Raw genomic sequence first — 20,475 nt, forward strand, 5'->3', positions numbered from 1 at the left:
GTTACAAACCAAATACCTTTTTGGCTCTAGTTGCCCATGTTTGCCACAGGAGATAGCTTTGCATGTGGTAATTTCTAATGAACATTTTGTCATGGCCTCACCAATCCCCAGAAAAAGTCAGGACCCCAGCGTGCAGTCTGACAAATCACGTACTTTGAAGATTAACATGAACATGTGGTTATGTTGTATTATATATTATTTCAATGACATGGGTATGTATTATTTGAATTTAAACTAAAATTCAAACTTAATTAACATCTCTTGTAGCTGAAATATAGTCTGTGTAATTGCCATCATGTAATAGATATTTAATAGTCATGCAATAGTGAAATTATCATTTTGCATTTATTAGAGGATTCATCACTACTGTGCAGGACACGGGTCAAATTCATTTCCTGGCTGCAGTGTCTTTGCTGACCCAAGCCATTATCAAGGTTTTCTACCAAGGAACTGCTTCAACAGCCTTTCTGAGTCTTGAATTGCTACTCTGAGACATACAAATAAAGGCCCTTTCAGAAAGGAAATATGACTGGTAGAAAGCAGATTGCTTATTTATCCCTCTGCCTGTTAAAATTGTCCCTGTGGGCCAGGTGAAATCAGACCCACTCCTGGTTTCTCATTTCCATTTTAGCTCCGGCAATAGGAGAGGTCCCAGTGTGGGCTTGTGTTTCCACCCTTCAGCTGGAGGCTGACCTCTTGTATCAACCCTGCTGATGCCACAGACCAAGCTTCTGCCCAGGGAACTAGCCTACCATCACAGTTGGTCTGGATCAACCCCTAGGTACATGAAATGCGTCAGCAGCAGGGAGCAGTGGTGCTGTATCTTGTCCCACCCCTGAATGGGAAGGGAGTCCCAGAAGATGAGTGGAGAGGAAAGGAGGGGTTTCCAGCAGTGGTTACCACTTCAAGAAGAGCTTTTCCTTCAGAAACAGACACACCATGATTATGAATCAAAATATAAGCTTAGGCTGTAAGTGTTCTAAAAACTTGAAAATCTCAGCGAAGTAAATACTTGTTTTCTGTGACTGCTTTCTCATTTTGCTGTTAGGAAATGCTGGGTTTTTTTCTATGCACTACACATTTTGTTTTCTCTGTCACTTTTCCATTCTTTCGCTCTCTGTTTTGCCTTTTTTTCCCCCACCTCTACATATGTTTCTGTGTGTGAAAGAGTTTGGTAGGTAGTCTTCTTTTGCTGAATAGAAGGTTAGTTGTGAAGCCAAAAGTAGTACCTTCTCAAAACCCAATAAAATATTGTTGTGCCATCTCCAATCTGATATGATTTTTCTCTTCCTCCTGTTCATCGCTTTGTTTCATCACTTCTGTTTAATCCAAACTAATGCCAATACTCTTTTTAGAGAAGGAAATAAGTAATATTTACAATATATATGAGAGCAAAAAAGCAACTGACTGCCTCTAAAACATAACTTAAATTTCTAGCCCCATTTACTTAAAATGCAATTGCTTCCTTTTGCTTATGTTTATAACTGTTTTGTTGGGATTGGGCCCAGTGTGCTTTCCAGAATGGAAATCCAACACTACTTTTCCTGACAAAGTTTTTCGTTTGCACTGTCAGTATGCTTAACTTTTGTGTTACTTGTTTGTGTTGAACTGTTGATTGGGGAATGATTTGTACATAAGTCTGATTTGGTTAACCCATTACAATGAGTTTAGAGGTGCCTGCATATTCCCTAATGTGTGTTTAATCACAAAACTGCAGAGCTCAGTGCTAGTTATAAAGTCACTGGTCTGAAGAAGTGTATTCACCTAGAATAGCAGAGACATTCTCTAATTGAAGCACATTAGCACAACTGCATAAGTAAAGCAGCACAGTGCCTTTCTCCCATTATGCTTAGCATATTCACTGGTCGTTAGCATTAACTCACATTCTCTGAATGTATTGCTGTCTCCAGTCATGAGTGACAGAGAACTGTTGCTATTGTCACTAGCTGTTATGTAGGTCTGTAAGACTATAAGATAGAAGCATCCTTCCAGTCAACAAAGCATCTCACTCAGAAAAGCTTTGCTGGGTATTTTGCGCCTTCCCACTTGGTCATAAAAGACAGCCAGATAGTGAAAGCTTGGACTTTCATGCAGACCTGCAGAGTGTAGAAAGGATTGAGCTGAACTGTGTTCTAGATTATCCACAGACTAATTGTTTATGAAGTTCCAACCAGGTATTTCTTTCCAATTGTGTTGTAGGAAATTGGGATATAGTTGTGTAACAGAGGGTATAGCATTAAAGAAAAGGTGTCAAGAGGAGAGATTCCTATTAGAGTATGTGGATGAAATCCATGCCCTACTGAAACAAATCAGAACACACCTATGAACTTCCATATAACTGAGATAGCACCTTTTGCTTTAACCTGGCCTTTATAGGGTTAACATTTGGAGCAGGAAGAAAGTTGAGAAGAAAGAAGAATCATGGAATCATTTAAGTTGGAAAAGACCTTCAAGATCATTGAGTCCAATCATCAACCGTGCCCACTAAACCATGTCCTGAAGTGCCTTGTCTATGCACTTTTTTAATACCTCCAGGGATAGTGACTCAATCACTTCTCTGGGCAGTCTGTTCCAATGCCCGACAACCCTTTCAGTATAGAAATTTTTCTTAATATCTAATCTAAACCTCCCCTACTGCAACTTGAGGCAATTTCCTCTCATCCTATCACTAGTTATTTGATAGCATAGACCAGCACACACCTCACTACAACCCCCCTTCAGGTAGTTTAGAGAGCGATAAGGTCTACCCTCAGCCTCCTGTTCTCCAGGCTAAACAACCCCAGTTCCCTCAGCCACTCCTCATAAGACTTGTGCTCCAGGCCCCTCACCAACTTGGTTGCCCTTCTCTGGACACGCTCCAGCAACTCAATGTCTTTCCTGTAGTGAGGGGCCCCAAACTGAACACAGGACTCGAGGTGCGGCCTCACCAGTGCCGAGTACAGGGAAACAATCACCTCCCTGCTCCTGCTGGCCACACTATTTCTGATACAGGCCAGGATGCCATTGGCCTTCTTGGCCACCTGGGCACACTGCTGGCTCATATTCAGCCGGCTGTCAACCAGCACCGCCAGGTCTTTTTCTGCCGGGCAGCTTTCCAGCCACTCTTCCCCAAGCCTGTAGCACTGCATGGGGTTGTTGTGACCGAAGTGCAGGACCTGGCACTTGGCCTTGTTGAACCTCATACAATTGGCTTCAGCCCATTGATCCAGCCTGTCCAGATCCCTCTGTAGAGCCTTCCTACCCTCGAGCAGATCAACCCTCCCAAGATATTAAACAGAACGGGGCCCAACACCAAGCCCTGGGGAACACCGCTTATGACCCACCTCCAACTGGATTTCAGCCCATTCACCACAACCCTCTGGGATCATCTAGCCAGCCAGTTTTTAACCCAGTGAAGAGTACACTTGTCCAAGCCATGAGCTGCCAGCTTCTCAAGGAGTACGCCGTGAGAGACTGTCAGAGGCTTTGCTGAAGTCCAGGTAGAGAACATCCACAGCCTTTCCCTCATCCACTAGGTGGGTCACCTGGATCAGGTTCATCAAGCAGGACCTGCCTTTCATGCTGGCTAGGCCTGATCCACTGGTTGTCCTGCACATGCAATGTGAGTGCACTCAAGATGAAGAAGCTTGCTGAATTAGTACATTGACAAGTCATGGAAAGATTTTGAATGGGAACATCCATCAGCCAGTTTGTAGCTATAGACATAGCAAAATAGTTTCTCTTCTCTGAATTCATGCAGAAGGAATCAAACAAAGGAAAAAGGAAGCCTATCAAATTACCACAAATAGTTGCTTGAGTTTGGTATTCAACTTGTCAGTTCTATGTTTTTTCCTAGTTAATCAAATGCTTTTTCTTTTGTGCTGTTTTCTCATCATTGCTACTGTACCTTGCTACAGACATTTGTTTCGTATTAGCTTAGATTTGACTGTTTATGAACCATTTAAACGCATCTCCCATCTTCCACTTTACATCCTCATAAATTCACATACACGCTTTTTGATCACTATTTTTACACCTGGTGTGATTTAGCCCCCGCCAGCAACTAAGCACCACACAGCCCCTCACTTACTCCCCCCCCCACCCAGTGGGATGGGGGAGAAAATTGGGGAAAAAGAAGTAAAACTCATGGGTTGAGATAAGAACAGTTTAACAGAACAGAAAAGAAGAAACTAACAATGACAATGATAACACTAATAAAATGACAACAGCAGTAATAAAAGGATTGGAATGTACAAATGATGCGCAGGGCAATTGCTCACCACCTGCCGATCGACACCCAGCTAGTCCCCGAGCGGCGATTCCCCGCCCCCACTTCCCAGTTCCTCTACTAGATGTGACGGCACATGGTATGGAATACACCGTTGGCCAGTTCGGGTCAGGTGCCCTGGCTGTGTCCTGTGCCAACTTCTTGTGCCCTTCCAGTTTTCTCACTGGCTGGGCATGAAAAGCTGAAAAATCCTTTAGACTAAACACTACTGAGCAACAACTGAAAACATCAGTGTTATCAATATTCTTCTCATACTGAACTCAAAACATGCACCGTACCAGCTACTAGGAAGACAGTTAACTCTATCCCAGCTGAAACCAGGACACACCTAAGGGTCACTCTGTTCAAGTGTTCTCCATGATTTTTTAAGGTTTTATCCTAGCCCTTAATATTTCCATGTGTTTAAACAGTTCCATGGGGCAAGAGTAAAATATATGAAAATAGTCTTCTTAACTGTTGGAAATGAAAGGGAAAAAAAAAGCCCATTGATGCCAGCAGCTTTTAACCAGTGTATAATAAAAAATAATTTACTTGATGCAGATCCTGGCTATATTAATAAAAAATAGATTGATTTGAACTTACAGACTGACACATTGACTTTTATCTTTTAAGTGTGAATGTAGTTCATTCATTTATAATGTAAGGGGGGGGAGTAACACAAAAAGAAATTGATGCAGTTTTATTATTTATCACTGGTGGGTTCTATTTGATGGCCACAAATTGAAAAAAAAAATAGGTTTTTTGAGCAGGTCAGAATATGTTCACCTGAAGGAAACATGAACATATCTTCATATCTTTGTATATGAGCTGGTAATGTGCACTTGCAGCCCAGAAAGCCAACTTTATCCTGGGCTGCATAAAAAGAAGCATGGCCATCATGTCAAGGGAGGTGATTCTCCCGTTCTACTCCACTCTCGTGAGACCCACCTGCAGTACTGCATCCAGCTCTAGAGTCCCCAGTACAACAAAGACTGTTGGAGCAGGGCCAGAGGAGGGCCACGAAAATGGTCAGAGGCCTGGACCACCTCCCGTATGAACACAGGCTGAGAGAGTTGGGGTTGTTCAGCCTGGAGGAGAGAGGGCTCTGGGGAGAACTTATTGTGTCCTTTCAATACTTAAAGGGGGGTTGTAAGAAAGACAGAGAGAGACTTTTTGCCAAGACTTATAGTGAGAGCACAAGGGGCAATGGTTTTGAACTGAAAGAAGGTAGCTTTATATTAGACAGAAGAAATGTTTTATGATGAGGGTGGTGAGACAGTGGAACAGGTTGTCCAGAGAGGTGGTAGATGCCCCATCCTTGGAAGTGTTCAAGGCCAGGCTGGACAGGGCTTTGAGCAACCTGATCTAGTTGAAGATGTCCCTGCCCCTGGCAGTGGGAGTTAGACTAGATGATCTTTAAAGGTCCCTCCTAACGCAAATGATTCTGTGATTCTGTAATTCGTAGGGTTCTGTATTTTGCCCCATTATCTGTATTGCAGGAATACGTTATTATCTAAGTATGTCACAGAGAAATAAGGTAGACATGGAGCACCTCACTGAGAGATATATCTCTCTTCACCAGACCTCAGGAAGGAGCTGATTTGCCGGAAAGGAAAACCTTTTCACCAGAAGTTTACCTATTAGCTCTCTTAGTCTGTAAAATGTACTCTACGTCTATTTTACTCCACCTTTGCTATGTATCTGTGTGCACATCTATGGCACCTGTGATATCTGAATAAATTATTTATAACTGACTTCTTTTAAATTAAGATATGTTTCACCTCTAAAAATGGTTTTGTGCATGAGTTGATGGAGCAACACTTTTCAGCAGCAGCAGGTACTGTGCTAGAATAAGTGTCAGCTGATGACTTCAATGACTCTGAAGCAAGGATAAGTGTTTAAGTCGCTACACAACAGAAGACTAACCACATTTACTGTCAAAGGTTCCGTGCCTTTTTTGGTGTAAATGGATTTCTAAGGGCTTAAAAGAGTTTAAAAAATAAATTTATGGATATTCTTTGCGATTTTCAGTAGCTACAAAAGTAGCCTCTACTGTTCCTTTCTTTCTTGTAGTGTGATGTATGAGAAAGAGTATTTCTAACTACCCAAGCACCAGATCAGTGTTTCCAAGGTTTTGAGAGTTGAAGGAAGACAACAGTCTAGCCAAACTCAGCATGCTTGGAGCAGTAGGGAATAGTGACTGGTGGTAGGCAGGTAAAGAGATCATGACTTGCTACAGACCTAACAGAAGTAAAACAGGTGAAGGCAGAGCTCTGATGGTGCAGCCTGAGACACTGAGTCATTTCTGTGGCTTACAAGTCACAGTGAAAAGAGAAGTGGTTGAAGGGACTTCCCAAAAGCTTGAATACTTTGAGAGAGGAGGACGTGAAAAGGAGCTGTGAAAAGCCCCATTCAGGTTTTTCTGTGAGAATGCTGAGCAGTTAAGCACGGCCTGAAAACTTAAGGTGTCCCACAGATGTCAGCAAAAGCTTTGCTCAGCAAAAAAAAGTTGTCATGAATGTGACTTAAATTTTGAGAAAAGCATGAAAATACAGTAAGAGAAGATGCATCTTCCCTCACTGCTGAAAAAATATTTTGTGGCTAATTGTAGATGGCAGTGAATAAATGATCTGGAAGACCAATAATAAGCAGGAAATAAAGCCCTTCTACAAAAATAAGTAGCAAAAGTGACCTTGGCTTCTGGAGGGTCTTAAAGGGAATGTTAAATGGACCAAAGCTTAGGACCTGAGGAATTCTAATACAGGTTCTCAGATGCACAAAAGAACGTGTTAAGTAGGTCTTAAAAATAGTATGTCAACATTAGAGGATGTGCATGTATTCCAGCCTACCCAGTAAGGCTGTGAGAAGATGGTTATTGTGAAGTGAATAGAGGAAACATGGACGTGATGATCCTCCTACCAGCAATTAGTTAGGAGTAGATCAAGCCCAGTCTGTTAATAATAGCATTGTGTTATAAACAGTTTAATTCTTCAAGCTTCTCTAGTGATCTTTATTTCCAACCTAATTCTCCAGTTAAGATAATATTTATCACAATACATTTAAAATGTCCTTGTTCCATTGCTTTGATTTTGGTCTTCATTGTCCTGAAAAATATGTAGCTGTTTCTTAGAGGATATTTTGCATCAAAACTGCTATTTCACTGTCTCACATACAAGCACAGATATGCACATTATTACTCCTTTTTTATTCAGGTCTAGCTATTGTGCTAACATCAGATTTGCAGTCATTCTTTCCTGATGAGTGCTAAACCTAGCCTATGCTACCAAGCAAGAGTTGGCACCTTTTCTCATGAGCTCCATTCTTGACAGATACATGGTCTCTGATGAGAATCAAGGGGCATCACTTTCAGTATTAAAAAAAACAACAACTATTGCTTTTTCAAGTACAGTAGGCCAGTTTTAGTGAGAGACCTCAAAGAATTGGTCAAACATCATGGAGACTGTCTGTTACCTATTAAGTCAGTAGTTGTCATTGGGTGTCTGTACATTCGTGTTTTCAGTGTGCATCAGAAGGCATTTTTTAAGTAAACATCCTGATCATTCTCTTTTACTGTTCTTTCTTGTCATGGAAGGGTCTTAAAGCACATGGTATTCAGATTAAAATAAACCGGAGCATTCCTGTGGCTCACCAAGTACACCCCAACTCAGTCTGTGATGAAAAAAACCTATAATGGTTATGGTGTGGACTTACTGTACTCAGCACCATCTGTGTTACACTATAGAGCAAGTCCTAATGGTCCCCACTGCTTGCTAATGTAGTCACTGACTCCAGGGGGAGCAAAAATCCAGGTAACTTTCTCTGGGAACGTTCTAAGTACACTTTTGTCCAGCCCACTCTGCTTTTGAGTGGTGGTTTAACTGTGGAACATTGCAAGACAGATATAATTATAAAAAACTATTTTTTACCTTGCATTGTAATATTGATTATGTTGTAGAAGTAGACATAATGAGGTAAAGACAGAACAGTTCCTGCAGCCCGAAAAAAAGAAAGCAAGCCTAGCTCTATGCTTCCATAGTTAATGTTCAGTTTTGAGGACAGATTCTGCTATGACGCATACTGAGACAATGTGATTTAGCAGAAACTGTTGACTAAAAAATGTTAATAAGATTTTTGGTACAGGACGATGTTCTGTAATTTTACTTTTGCAAGTGTTTAAACTCACTTAGCTTTTTTTTAATGTTTAACGCTGAAGTATTTATCCGTTAGTATCTGACTTGAGAGACATTCTCTGTATACCAAGGAATATTCACATAAGAGTTTAAGCTATTTTATCAGGAAATCTCTTCTAGCAAGCTAATTGCCTTAGCATTTTCAGACTGAAGTCAGTTCAAAATATTTGACAGGCCAGTAGCATGTAAGTAACACTCAAATTCAAAGTGAATCAGTTTCCTCTTGTATAATCTCATTGGCAATCCCATGTCCTTTATCTTTAAACAAGTCATTTTTGAACACAATTATATCAGTGTGTAAGTCAATTTAGGCACTTAAGGGTTACTTGTACAAAAGTTAACAGGGGTGGACTTTCACTTCTACTGTCCCTTAAAAGAAATCAGTATGTATTTTCAAAAGGGCTATTGATGTGCATGCAAAATAGATTTAGAAGTGCAGTAAACAATTTAGGTTTTGCTCTCAGAGTACCTGTAACTCAGCTCATGTCAAAATAAGGTTAATGATAGTATCTCTATGAATTGCCAGATAAGTTATGTTGCCAGTTTGATCATTAGTGTATTGCGCATGGAATGAAAGCAGATCATTTTCAATCACACCTTGGCTGTCTTTTGGAAAAAGACATCACTTGCTTACTTTGACATGTTTAGCATTTTGGAAGCTGCATCAATTCTCTTTTCAAAAAAAGCACTTTGAGACATTTCTTCTTAGTCCTATGTGTACCTTACTATTGCAAAAGAAAAGATATACAGGCCTGGGCTATTATCTCTGCACTCCTGTTGCTTTTATGTAGCCTAAAGATTGAAATTTAATGTAAGATACTACTTTACAGTCTGGTTCTTTATGGACCTTCTGGAAAAGGTTAGTACACTATTATTGTTTACACTGATGGCAACTATTCTCATCAGTGAAATCTAAAGTGAACTAGCTGTTAAATCATTGTTATCTTTCCCACACAGTCTTTTCAAGATAATTTCAATTGCTTTTCAAAAATACACATAGATAAGTATTCCAACTGTTTCTGTGGGTTAATTGCAGAATTAATTGGAGCATATTGTCTTGATTAGGAGTAAATGTGTATTGTTTATTGCTTAAATGTGGGTTCATTTTGATTTTTTTGTTCTGTAAGGTTTGCAACTGCTATTGCTTGAAGTCTCTTCTGCAGGGGGTTTACTATCAGCTGCTAGAACAAATCAAGCAAGACTCAACTTCTTAAACAAGAAACCTGTCTCTAATAGAAACACTGACATTTCTTTTAAATTTGAGAGCATCTTTTAGGAAGTTTTTCCTTTTTGACAAAAAGTCACTGCTCTGCTTAGTCCAGTAGGTTTTGAATGGCTTTATATCCATCTGGATACATAGGCATTAACTAGTTTCACAGATACAGTGTACCTCCTACATGTGAAAATAAAAAAGCATTAAACGAAGTTTCATGGCTAAGTGAAAATAATGATCTGGCGTCAGTGGAAATACATTATGTACAAGCATTCTTGTGTACAGGCATAATAAGTGTTTATGGAAGCAGCTTGGATTTTTCTAAAATTTAGAATTTTGGTCATACAGTTTAACTTTTGTTCTGGAATGCCTTGGTCATGATAGCAGTGAGTGGGATGCCAAGGTACCTTATTGCCAAGCTTTGCAGATGTGTGGGCAGCGTGACCTTCTCACAGCCTTGTAAGAAGAGCTTGGTCTTGTAGGTATGCTCTGCGGAGGCCCTGTGCCTGTTAAAAACCAGTTTTCACAGAGATGTACTGCTATTCTCTTCTAGAAGTTACTTAAACAGATGGGAGATGATGGCTCTCATTCTCTTTTTGTAGTGCAGCACAGGGTACACAGCACCTGCAAAGGCTTAAACTTGCTTCCTCCCTCCCCCCTGTGACCAGGTTGAGACCCATGTTTTCTGCCGTCATGCTCTGCCCTGTGTCTGCTGGGGGCTTTTCTGGGGAAGGGGATGTTGCCTGTCTTTCCTGCTGGAATCGTTCTACTTTAAAATCAAAAAATGTGGGCAGTTTTGAAAGTCCTTGTTTGTGAAGTAAGAGTCAAAGATTCTGCAGCATGGGCATTTTATATTTTGAAACTAATGATGGTTTAACTTAAAAAACCTTTGTCATTGGTTCATCAAGGGTTTAAGCATGGGTCTTTTCCTTTGGGTGATGGTTTTATCAAATGGTTAAGGAGGCTTATTTATTCTGTGATTCCCTTCTAAACCTAGGTCAATAATTTCTTTTTTTTAGATGAAATCTGAAGGAGCTAGTGTGGGTTCAAATAAAATACTGCAGCAGTCGGACACAAGTTGAGACATGTTCCCAGTCTTAAACATATCCTGTTAACTAGTCCTGAAGGTTTTCTCCTTTGTATATAGGCCTTACTACCCCATCCTTCCACATATTATATAGGACATGTGGCTTATGACTGTGGAGGATTCCAGTTGTTACACCAAAATCTTTTTATGTATGAGAAAAGAGTTCATAGGCTTAACTTTAGCAAGCATTTCTTAATTCATTGGCAACAGAAGGGCAATGTTATGCTGTATTTTGATACTACTTTATCCTTAGCAGATCCTTTTCCTATTGAGGTGATTTTCCAAAAGTTGATTAAAGCAGCTTTGGGAGCAGATCATGCTAGAGCAATGCTGCAAAGCAGAATAGTCTCCTACAACAGAGAAACTGAACCATTTTATTTTAAGACAGGTAAAAGTTGCCTTTAATAGTTTCTTAATTGTTTTGCCATAGCTAGTAAAGACTATGCTTACAGTGGTTAAAAATCTCTGCAATGGCAGTGACGCTGAATGGCAGTGACACTGAATGGCAGCCTGCTGGCCATGCTCTCATTTAGCTGTGGCAATGCAAGGTATGCAACACAACTGTGTTCACCATTGATATCACTGTTTTTTTCTTTCTCTTTCTAATGAAGATTGCCAGGCAGAGTCAACTCTCTCGAGTGGTCCTTGAAATCTGCTTTATAAGCAAGAATTTGAATTTACTTGACAATATAAGATGAAGGGGTAAAGGAAGAAAACCCCCAACAACAAAAACCCATTAACATTAAAGCAGTGAATTAAGTTTGCTAAAAAGCAAATGACAATTTTGGGAAGTGTTTCAGCTCTTTACATAAAGTGCATTATTCCCTATAATGAAATATTTTTTGTGTATGCTATTTCAAAATACTGTACATTGAAAACTGTAAAGTAGATCTTATGCAAACACTCAGCAGTGTTTCCGTGCTTCATGTCACACTGTCAGTGTTATTGTTTACACTTTAATTATTTCACACTCCAGAGTCCTTGTGCAGCCTCCTGCCCAAGGCATAGCTCAGTAAGAAAAGGACGAATAATGCATTTTTAATTAATACAGTCACATAAATTGAGAGGGTCAGTTGAAGGGCTGTTCATATCGTTGATGTGATTCATCCCACTGAAGACGTGAAAGCACAAGCAAAGTCTTTATTCTTTCTGAGTTTGAGGAAGTTATTTTAGCTAACACCTTCTAGAGAAAGCAGACACTGGGTCCAAGAACATAACAATGGCTGTTTAAGTAGATCCCTCTCTAGCCTGTGGTCTTACCCGTGCCACATGCCAACATAGAAGCTCAGAAGCAAAGTTAGAAGCAGAGGAAATGTCAAGTGTTTACCCTGTGATAGTGCTCCCATGGCCAGTGGCTTAGCAAACCCTTGAGAAGGAACTTCATCTGCACTGCTGTGTTTGTGAACTTTTAACAATTTGTATCTTTTTAGTCAGTTGGCCGTTGTCATCCAAAACATCCTGTTGCAATAAATTCCATTGTTCAATGATGTGTTGTATAAAAAAAGTACTTTCATCTGTTTATTTTAGACCTACCACTGAATCACTCCATCAGGTCCATAGTTTTTATGTTACAGCGCTTGTGTTAGAGTAGTAATTAAATCCTCATTTACCTTCTTTACACACTACATGACTTTGGAGTTTTCTGCCATATCCCCGCTTAGTTGTCTCTTTTTCAAGCTACCCTGTTTACTCTCATACAGAAGTTACTTTATTCTTCTGAAAGCCTATGTTGGTTTTCTCTGTGTCTTGACCTGTTCTACAGTATTTTTTGAGAGAGTGTAAATAAAAGTAATTTGAAGTAAGACTTCAGTCCGAATTCAAGCTACTCAATTTCAGGTCATCAGTGTTATAGAAATGAAGTGTGTTTACACATTGGCACATTTCAATAAATTCAGAAGTCTGATTTACAGCATGGACCCACAAACAAGTTGTTGTAGCACAGCTAACAAGAGAACAAATAACTGGAGCACTATAGTGGTGCACTGTGTGACTGCAGCCTTCCACTTACGGGCTTAATAGTGGTGCTTAAATAGCAGACTCCATTTTCTAACACGGCAAGATGCACCTATTTCTTTGTCAATTAAACTTACTTCTCTATCCAGCCTGAAGGTCAGTAATTGGTCATGGGTGAAGATCTAGAGATTAGTTATGAGAAACATGAGATTCTTTTTTGGATCTGTAGTAAATTGCTTCCCTCACATTGTAATCTTAGTTATACAGAGAATGAGTGTATCCCAGATAAATAGGTAAGAAGGGTATCTTTGGACTTAAAACTAAAGTTATAACAAAACTCAAGAAACTGAAAGCAGGTGCAAAAATGGTCATTGGTTAAAGCATTTGCAACATCGATCAACCTCTAAAAATCAGCCTTAACCTAGTTTCATATTAGAGTAGCTACTTGAGTGACTAAGAAGGTGACATGTATTTCAGGACCAAAATTTCAAAGACTACTTATACCACACAACCATTTTTATCATTCAAGCAGAGTCTGGGAGACAGAGATTTACAGAGATCAAATGATCTGCAGGAAGCTTCAGCCTGGAGCACTGTGTGCCTCTAACTGTTTCATTCATTGCATTACTTGTGGTTTTTTCATCTGAAGTAGAATTGTTCCCAAGTTGCAAAATTTTGATAGTAAGTACAGCAAGTACCATATTTTGAGTACAGAGTTTGGAAATCTTTTTCATTTTTAAGAGAAACCAAACAGTTAAACTTCCCTTTTGTATGATACCTGAATATGACAAGCAGAAGAAAAGATTTGCTTTTATATACTAAAATGGTGAGAGGTTCTTCATTACATCTTACTCCTTCATTACATACTCCTGCATAGAAACTCTTAAGTAAGAAGATGTCTTCTTCAAATATTTAGATCCACCTGTTTACTGTTTATTTCATTCTCTGCCATGATCATTGTATTCCCGAAGGGGTGAAATTTAGGTGAGATGATAGCAGTTTTGCCCTGTAGTAGCAGGTGCATCAGGTTTGATTGCTGTTTGGCTAGAGATGCTCATGTAGGTGGCTGACTGCACGTGATCAGAGCAACTACCAACTTTTGAAGAGACAAATACCGGTTTCTACAAAAATTAAATAATTGGCTTTCACTTTTAATCTGTTTGTGATATGAAGTGCCAAAAGTGGTCACATTTGTTTCTTCAGTAACTTTTCTGTAAGCAAACATTTAAAAAAACATCTGCAAGAATTGGAGTCTCTCCTTTGGCTTGCCTTGTTTTAAAATGTTGCAGTTTCTCAGAGTAGGAAGCAAACTACTTAGCATCTTATCTCAGAAACCTCTGTCTGAAAACTCAGGTTTATGAAAACAATGAAAAAATTATATGCAATACATTTGACATTTGTACATGTAATGATTCCCCATTGTGCTTGCTTCTTAAATATGCTTTTTTCCCATTCTGTTTTTGACAGCCAAACAAAATTCTGAGTAATTCCCTCTGTTGGCTTTGGAGAAGCAATCACTCAGCTTAGAACTGCTTTCTGCTTGCAGAGTCTTTCAGCTTTCAAAAAAGAAACTGAGTACCATGCAAAAACCCATTATCTTTCACATGCATATGTATCTGTGATTCAAAGACATCAGCCTTTAGGCCCTATGGTTTTGGCAAAGGGTGAAACTGAAAAGGCTAGTTTCAATGGGATTATTATTTTTAATGTTGCACAGCATCTGATTCTTTTAAGACACTTTAAGCTTTGATTAAAGACATATTTTTGCTATCCTGTCTCACAGTGGTCAGTGGGATGTTCCTCCTGCTACACCGCTAGACGCCTTTAAAGCAATCTGGTTGTATACTCAAGAGTTCCAACCTTTTTGTAACCCTGTTTAACACAAGGCTAACTCTGGTCTGATGAGATTTATCTCCCTTGACCCCCTGTCTAGGCTATGGTAGAAACAATTCACAGCCAACAACTAACAAAGAATATAGCAACACAATGCAATGATAGAGGTTTGTATGATAACACTGTGTAACGACTTGCTTGCCTCCCTTACTTGCAGCCACTCATTCCCACAGTTTGACCAGTACAACTGTGTCTGTTTATCTGAACCAACAGAATGACCAGTTTTGAGTTTCTCAATACCCTTTTTTATTCTTGCCAAACATTAACAAATTTTACATTGAATAGGGCTTGGGAGAAGTGTTTTACCAGTAATAGGCTGGCACTATTGTAATGAAGTTTTATTTTTAAAGATTGGGGATGTAAAACAATGTTGGTGGCAGATTTTGAAGGTACTAATGTGAGCCGCATGCTGGAATCAAGTTCAGTTGCCATGTTCCTTCTGCATCTACCCACCATTTGCCTCTTTGAAAACTCTCTGCAGCTTTTAAACCCAGTTGTCACTGGCTCAGGAAAACTGTCCCATACCTTCAGTTGGATCTGTGAGCTGTTGAGTACAAAACAAAACCTTTTTGAAATTATTAGTGTAAGATTTTGCTTTTCTGGAGACTGCTGTTAGAAACCAGGAAGCTTTACATACTTAATCACAAGCAAAGTAATTAAAGTTTCACTTCTGTTTACTTCTGAAAGTTACATTCTTAACATGTTATGTTCATTATTTCCATTTACTTTCTATTTAGACAAGCAATCTGTGAAGTAATCACTAGGCCAATCAAACATTCAGTGTAGGGCTGACTTGATGAGGTGAGTTGGATACTGCAAGAGGTCTAAGTTTGTACCAAGAGACTGTTCCCTGGTCTGGTTGAGGAGCTTAACTGCAGTTTTTTAGCATCTGCAGGCTTCGCGACTTCTTGTTAGGGTTAAAGCCTGAACTAAGAACCTTAGTTGGCCAGCTTTTCTGCAGCACTATATTAAACAAGATCTCACTTCTCTTCTAAGTGGAATAAAGGTGTGTCAAAACAGTGTCATCATGATCTCAGTTTAGAGAGAAGAAGGAAACTTTTGCCTTTTTATAGTGTAAAATGAATGCATAATAGATAAAACAAGTTTACAGGATTTATTCATGTGAAGTTGTATGAGAGTTTCTTAATGTACTTTTTCTTTCTTTGCAGCTATTGGCTGACAAACAAGGTCCACATTAAACGACCCAGCACTGGTCTCCTCATGTATACTCTTGCCACCAGATTTTGTGATGAAATTCACTTGTACGGATTTTGGCCATTCCCGAAGGATTTACATGGAAAACCAGTCAAGTATCATTATTATGATGATCTGAAGTATCGGTACTTTTCTAATGCCAGTCCCCATAGGATGCCATTAGAGTTTAAAACATTGTATGTATTACATAACAGAGGAGCACTTAAATTAACAACAGGGAAATGTGCACAGCAATAAAGCACAAGTACAATAAGAAGTACAAAATACACACTTCATCATAAAGATGTTGTGGAATGGCAATGGGATCCCAGTGAGGATATGTTTAAATACCCACTAAGCCATCGGAAAAAGGAATTTTATCAGAAGTACATAACCAGCTATTATACCTGTAAAGTGCTATATAACTAAGCTATCTTGACTGCAAGGGTTCAAGTAAGTGCCACTTTCACTAAGAGCAAGGCTTGAATGTATATTCAGTAGTGTTTACAGGATCCAGTGACACATTCATCATGAATTAAAGAAGAAAAATACAGCCTGCATAGTGCTGACTTGCCACTGTGGTCAGACAGCCCACAGAAGAAATCCCAAGTGGATGGAATATTTTCTTGAGCAAAGAAACCAGGCTTTGGCAGAAAAGATCATGGTGGAATTGAGTAGAGAAAGTGAAGTCCGCATGATCAACCAAATCAGTAAATGCCTTCAGTCAGAGGACTGTTTCTGATCTTGTATTATAACCTCAGCTTTTGTTGCTGTTTTTCTTATTGCTGTTGGTTGGGTTTTGTTGCTTTTAAGTATTGGAGCCCTTCAAGGATTTTGAGGATGTTACAAGTAATTAAAAGTATATATCATATGGAATTGTCTTAGGAAAAAAATTTGTAAGGGTGGGAGGGTGGAGGGAAACATAAAATATTTTATCAATTGTTGTGTTGTATCCTGCTGTCACACAACCCTTAACGTCTCAATTGGTTTTCTAGCTACCGCTGTCAATAGCCACGACATGGAACCACTCAGAGGTCATTTTGATCCATTTTTAAAGAGAAGTTTTTCTGTTGTGCTCAGATTTGAAGACATACAAGAAGGTGTCCTTATTTTTGCTACCAAAGATTACTTTTATACACGTTTTTTCCTCTTCTTGAAGAAATGGTGTAGATTTAGTATGATGTTTCTTTGCTGCTGAAGGGAACATATTCTTTATGTTATTTAAATTTTTTTAATTAAGCATCTCAAAGCAAAGTCTCTTCACTGACTTTGCGTATAGAATTTCATTCTTAAGAAAAATCTGCAGGAGTAAAGAAATTATCTCATACATTCAAATATATATATTTACAATTTTTATTCCTGACTGAAAGGAAAACACGAAGCCTAAAGAAACTCAGGTGACACTGGAACACATCTAAAGAAAAAAAAAAGAACTGTAGATCAAACAGTTCTTTTAAAATTTAAATTTCTGATGGTGTTGGATGATATCTCTAATAGAACTCTTATATCAGCTTAATGTTCTGATGTGTGATTGACTGAAATAACACAGAGCTGCATTATCTCACAGTGATTTTTCTCTGTATTGTTCCTGTTTATCCACGAAACCAAGAATTCTTTCACTCTCTTCTTTCAAAAAAAAAAAAGAATGAGAAATTACAGGATGGTGGGGGAGGGTGGAGTGTCAGTACCTCATGTACTAAGATAAAAAACCTGTCTGCATATGATATGCTATAGCACTAATGGAGCAGGTAAATGAAGAACACCATGGTGCCACTATTTTCATGTCAGGCTAGGCTAAGGAGGAAGCATGCAAATAAAATGTATGGGTATTTTCTTGTTATATTTTCAGCTCTATGTTAAGTCCTCATCTCCAAATACGATATTTGGTGTATCTATTGAATTTTGAACTAGCTTGAGCAATTTCACATGTAGCACAACACTCACAAACATTAACTAGCTAAAAGTGCCATTTATTACCTATTTTTCCTCTTAAGATCACATCTATTTCATCAGGCATGACTAGAGGTCTGTGATTTGAGGTCTGCAAATTTAGTAGTTAATTGCAGACAGTTTTGTAAAAGTTGATGGGAAATAGAAAATTCTGCTATATCTAAGACACAGTAGCTTGTTCAGTCTCTCCTAGCCAGGACAGTTTACTTTTGCTATATGCTAAGGTGTGGGCTGTGGTCCTCACACGATCACCACTGAAACCAAGGCATCACAAGTAGCTAAACAGCAGTATAGACTGCAATGTGTTTAATTGGCTGTTGATAAGCCAGAGGGTGTTACTTCTACACTGTGTAAACTTGCAGTTTAAGACAAGGTTAATTCCTTGATGAAAGGTGGGCATATTCCTGTTCTTTCTGTTAGGGTTTTGCTGCTGTTGTTCGTTTGAAATGTATTTCACATACATTGACAGAATTTCTGTTGAGATAAAGAATTCACAGGTGCCAGTCTTGCAGAAGCCTAGAGAAGCATCTGTTCAGCTTTATCTTTTCTTCTGGGAATGTCTTTTCTTCCCTCTAGTGTCAGGCTATCAACCAAAGGGAATTCAAGTAGACTAAAATTATTAACTGACATGTGATTTTTTTCACTTCAGGGAAGGTTTTAATACACTAGTTGATTATTTCTCTGAAAGCAAAGTAAACGGAGATACTCTGATTCCTATGGTAGTAAAAAACATAAAATTACTTCTGTAATTGAATAAGTGAAAACAATGAGATGTAAATAGGAAGACAGATGGGAATGTTTGCCTTTTGAAGTCAGTGGATCAAGAAAAATTTGGCCTGAGCCTGTTTTGCAGGCTTCACATCTGATTCTCTGCGAGTGAAGTTAACTTTAGTACACAAGCCATGGAGTCCAAATTTTTACCCTATCACTAAATCTGACAGAACAGGGTGATACAGGGCAAGGTTCCTCTGGCTTGGTTTGGCATAAGACATGACAGTAGCACGTACTTCCAAGACAACAGAGTTTGCCCATACCTTCTCAAAACTGGGCCTTGACTTCATCTCCTGCAGGCTTTCCACCTTCAATAATGCACACTTCTGGCACCATGAGCCATGGTCTCATGGCTCTTTACTGTCATCCACACTCATCCTTCTCATAGCACCCTCCTCAAACTGGCACCCAATTGTGCCTCCCTACCAAAAGCATAGGACTGCTCACTAATCTATCTCCTGTCTCACCTGCCTCAGCTTTATCCTGAGCTGAAGTGTAATGTAGTGAGTGGTAGGTTTCAGACCATCCTCTGAGGCAAGTAGCAGTTGTAGTCTTTGACTGTGCAGGTTTTCACAAGTCACAAGAACTTGGAGTCATTTTAGTCTATTGCTCTTGTATAAGATCTGTGTCCATGTGGAGCCCAAAGTTTCTGGGGCTCCCTGGTGTGCGGTTTGTTGTGCTGCAAGTTGTCTGTTTTCAGGTGGTTTGTGACCACCAGTTACTGGTTACTCTAGGGTGACCTGGGGTGGGACATGCCCAGAGTTTGTTCCTGTTAGGTTACATGACCTTAGTTGTTAGCTCTCTCACTGCTGGGAAGCTGTAGCAATGGACTTATTGCAGGCAGCCTTTCTTATCTTTCTCTTATACCTTCTGGCTCTGTATTGCCCTGGGGCTCTTCATGCATTTCTATTGAGGCACCCCAGGTTGTGAATGAAAAAAACAGATTACTTCTACTGTGTGACTCTTCTTCCCTAAAGATGACCTGGGGGATAGCACCAAAGGCTTAGCTGCTGTATGGGGACTTGACAGTGGAATAAATTTCACCTTGTGGTCCTTCACTGGGCAGCAGTCAACAGTTCAAGCCTCTGTAGCTGCCTTGAATGATTTCTGTTGTTTATATAGATTCATACCTCCTGTGCTACCTACAGCACAGATCAGATAAACAGGCTTTATTATACTTACTACTTTTATCATCCAACACTATCAACAACTACAACAAAGTAGATGATAGGCTAAAAAGAAGGATCCCTAATATTGTAATGATAACTGCCCTGGTGAGGAACATCTGAGGAATGCCCATCAGTTGAGTGTTCCTCAAATTTATCCTCACATCAGTCATATCAATTGCCAGCTATGGTTCCTAAATGTATGTTACAAGTAAGAACTGGGAGCTACATCAAGACAGCAGACAGTGTATATTTTTCTGAATCTTATGGCAGCTTTACATTGAATAACTTGATTTTATTCAGATAAATTTATTGTAAATTGTTTATTAGCGTACATGTTAATGTTTCTGTGGCAGAGAGTCTTTCATATTTCATAAAAATAATAGATAATTATATTTGATTGTTAAGTTTTCAGCTTTGGGACAGATCTTTCTCCCACAGCTCTGAGCCACTCTCCAGATACAAGACTACTGAACCTTTCAAACCCTGGCTGGTTTACACAATCTGATATGTAATAAAGACTGTACCATTTTTGTTAAACAATATAAGCAACATGTGCTTGAGGTCAGCACCTTTCCTCTAATTGACTGCAATTTGAAATAAAACAGGTGTGGGTTCAGTACCTTTTTTTAGTGTTTGATCTAGCAAAGTGCTGAGCACTCTTTACAGTGACTTTCCTGGGAGAGACATGCCCAGGATTTAGATGGGGATCTAGATTAGCATATTTCAGGATATAACTCTGAAATTGCACATTATTTATTTTTAAGAGCACTGTTACTTTGTGTAGGGAAAAGCACAATTGTTCTAAATGT

The 20,475-nt window shown here is 39.2% G+C and overlaps 1 protein-coding gene across 1 annotated transcript in view; it reads left to right on the forward strand.

Moving 5' to 3' along the window:
- The window catches only part of ST8SIA4 (ST8 alpha-N-acetyl-neuraminide alpha-2,8-sialyltransferase 4), a 60,728-nt gene extending 44,016 nt beyond the window's left edge, over positions 1–16,712 (forward strand). Inside the window, exon 5 of the mRNA XM_049796373.1 lies at positions 15,752–16,712. Coding sequence (XP_049652330.1) covers positions 15,752–16,034 — 283 coding nt within the window. The 3' untranslated portion in view covers positions 16,035–16,712. The remainder of the gene's footprint in view (positions 1–15,751) is intronic.
- The last annotated feature ends 3,763 nt before the right edge of the window (positions 16,713–20,475 follow it).

The sequence above is a fragment of the Accipiter gentilis genome, chromosome Z, assembly GCF_929443795.1.
Source record: "Accipiter gentilis chromosome Z, bAccGen1.1, whole genome shotgun sequence".
NCBI lineage: Eukaryota > Metazoa > Chordata > Aves > Accipitriformes > Accipitridae > Astur > Astur gentilis.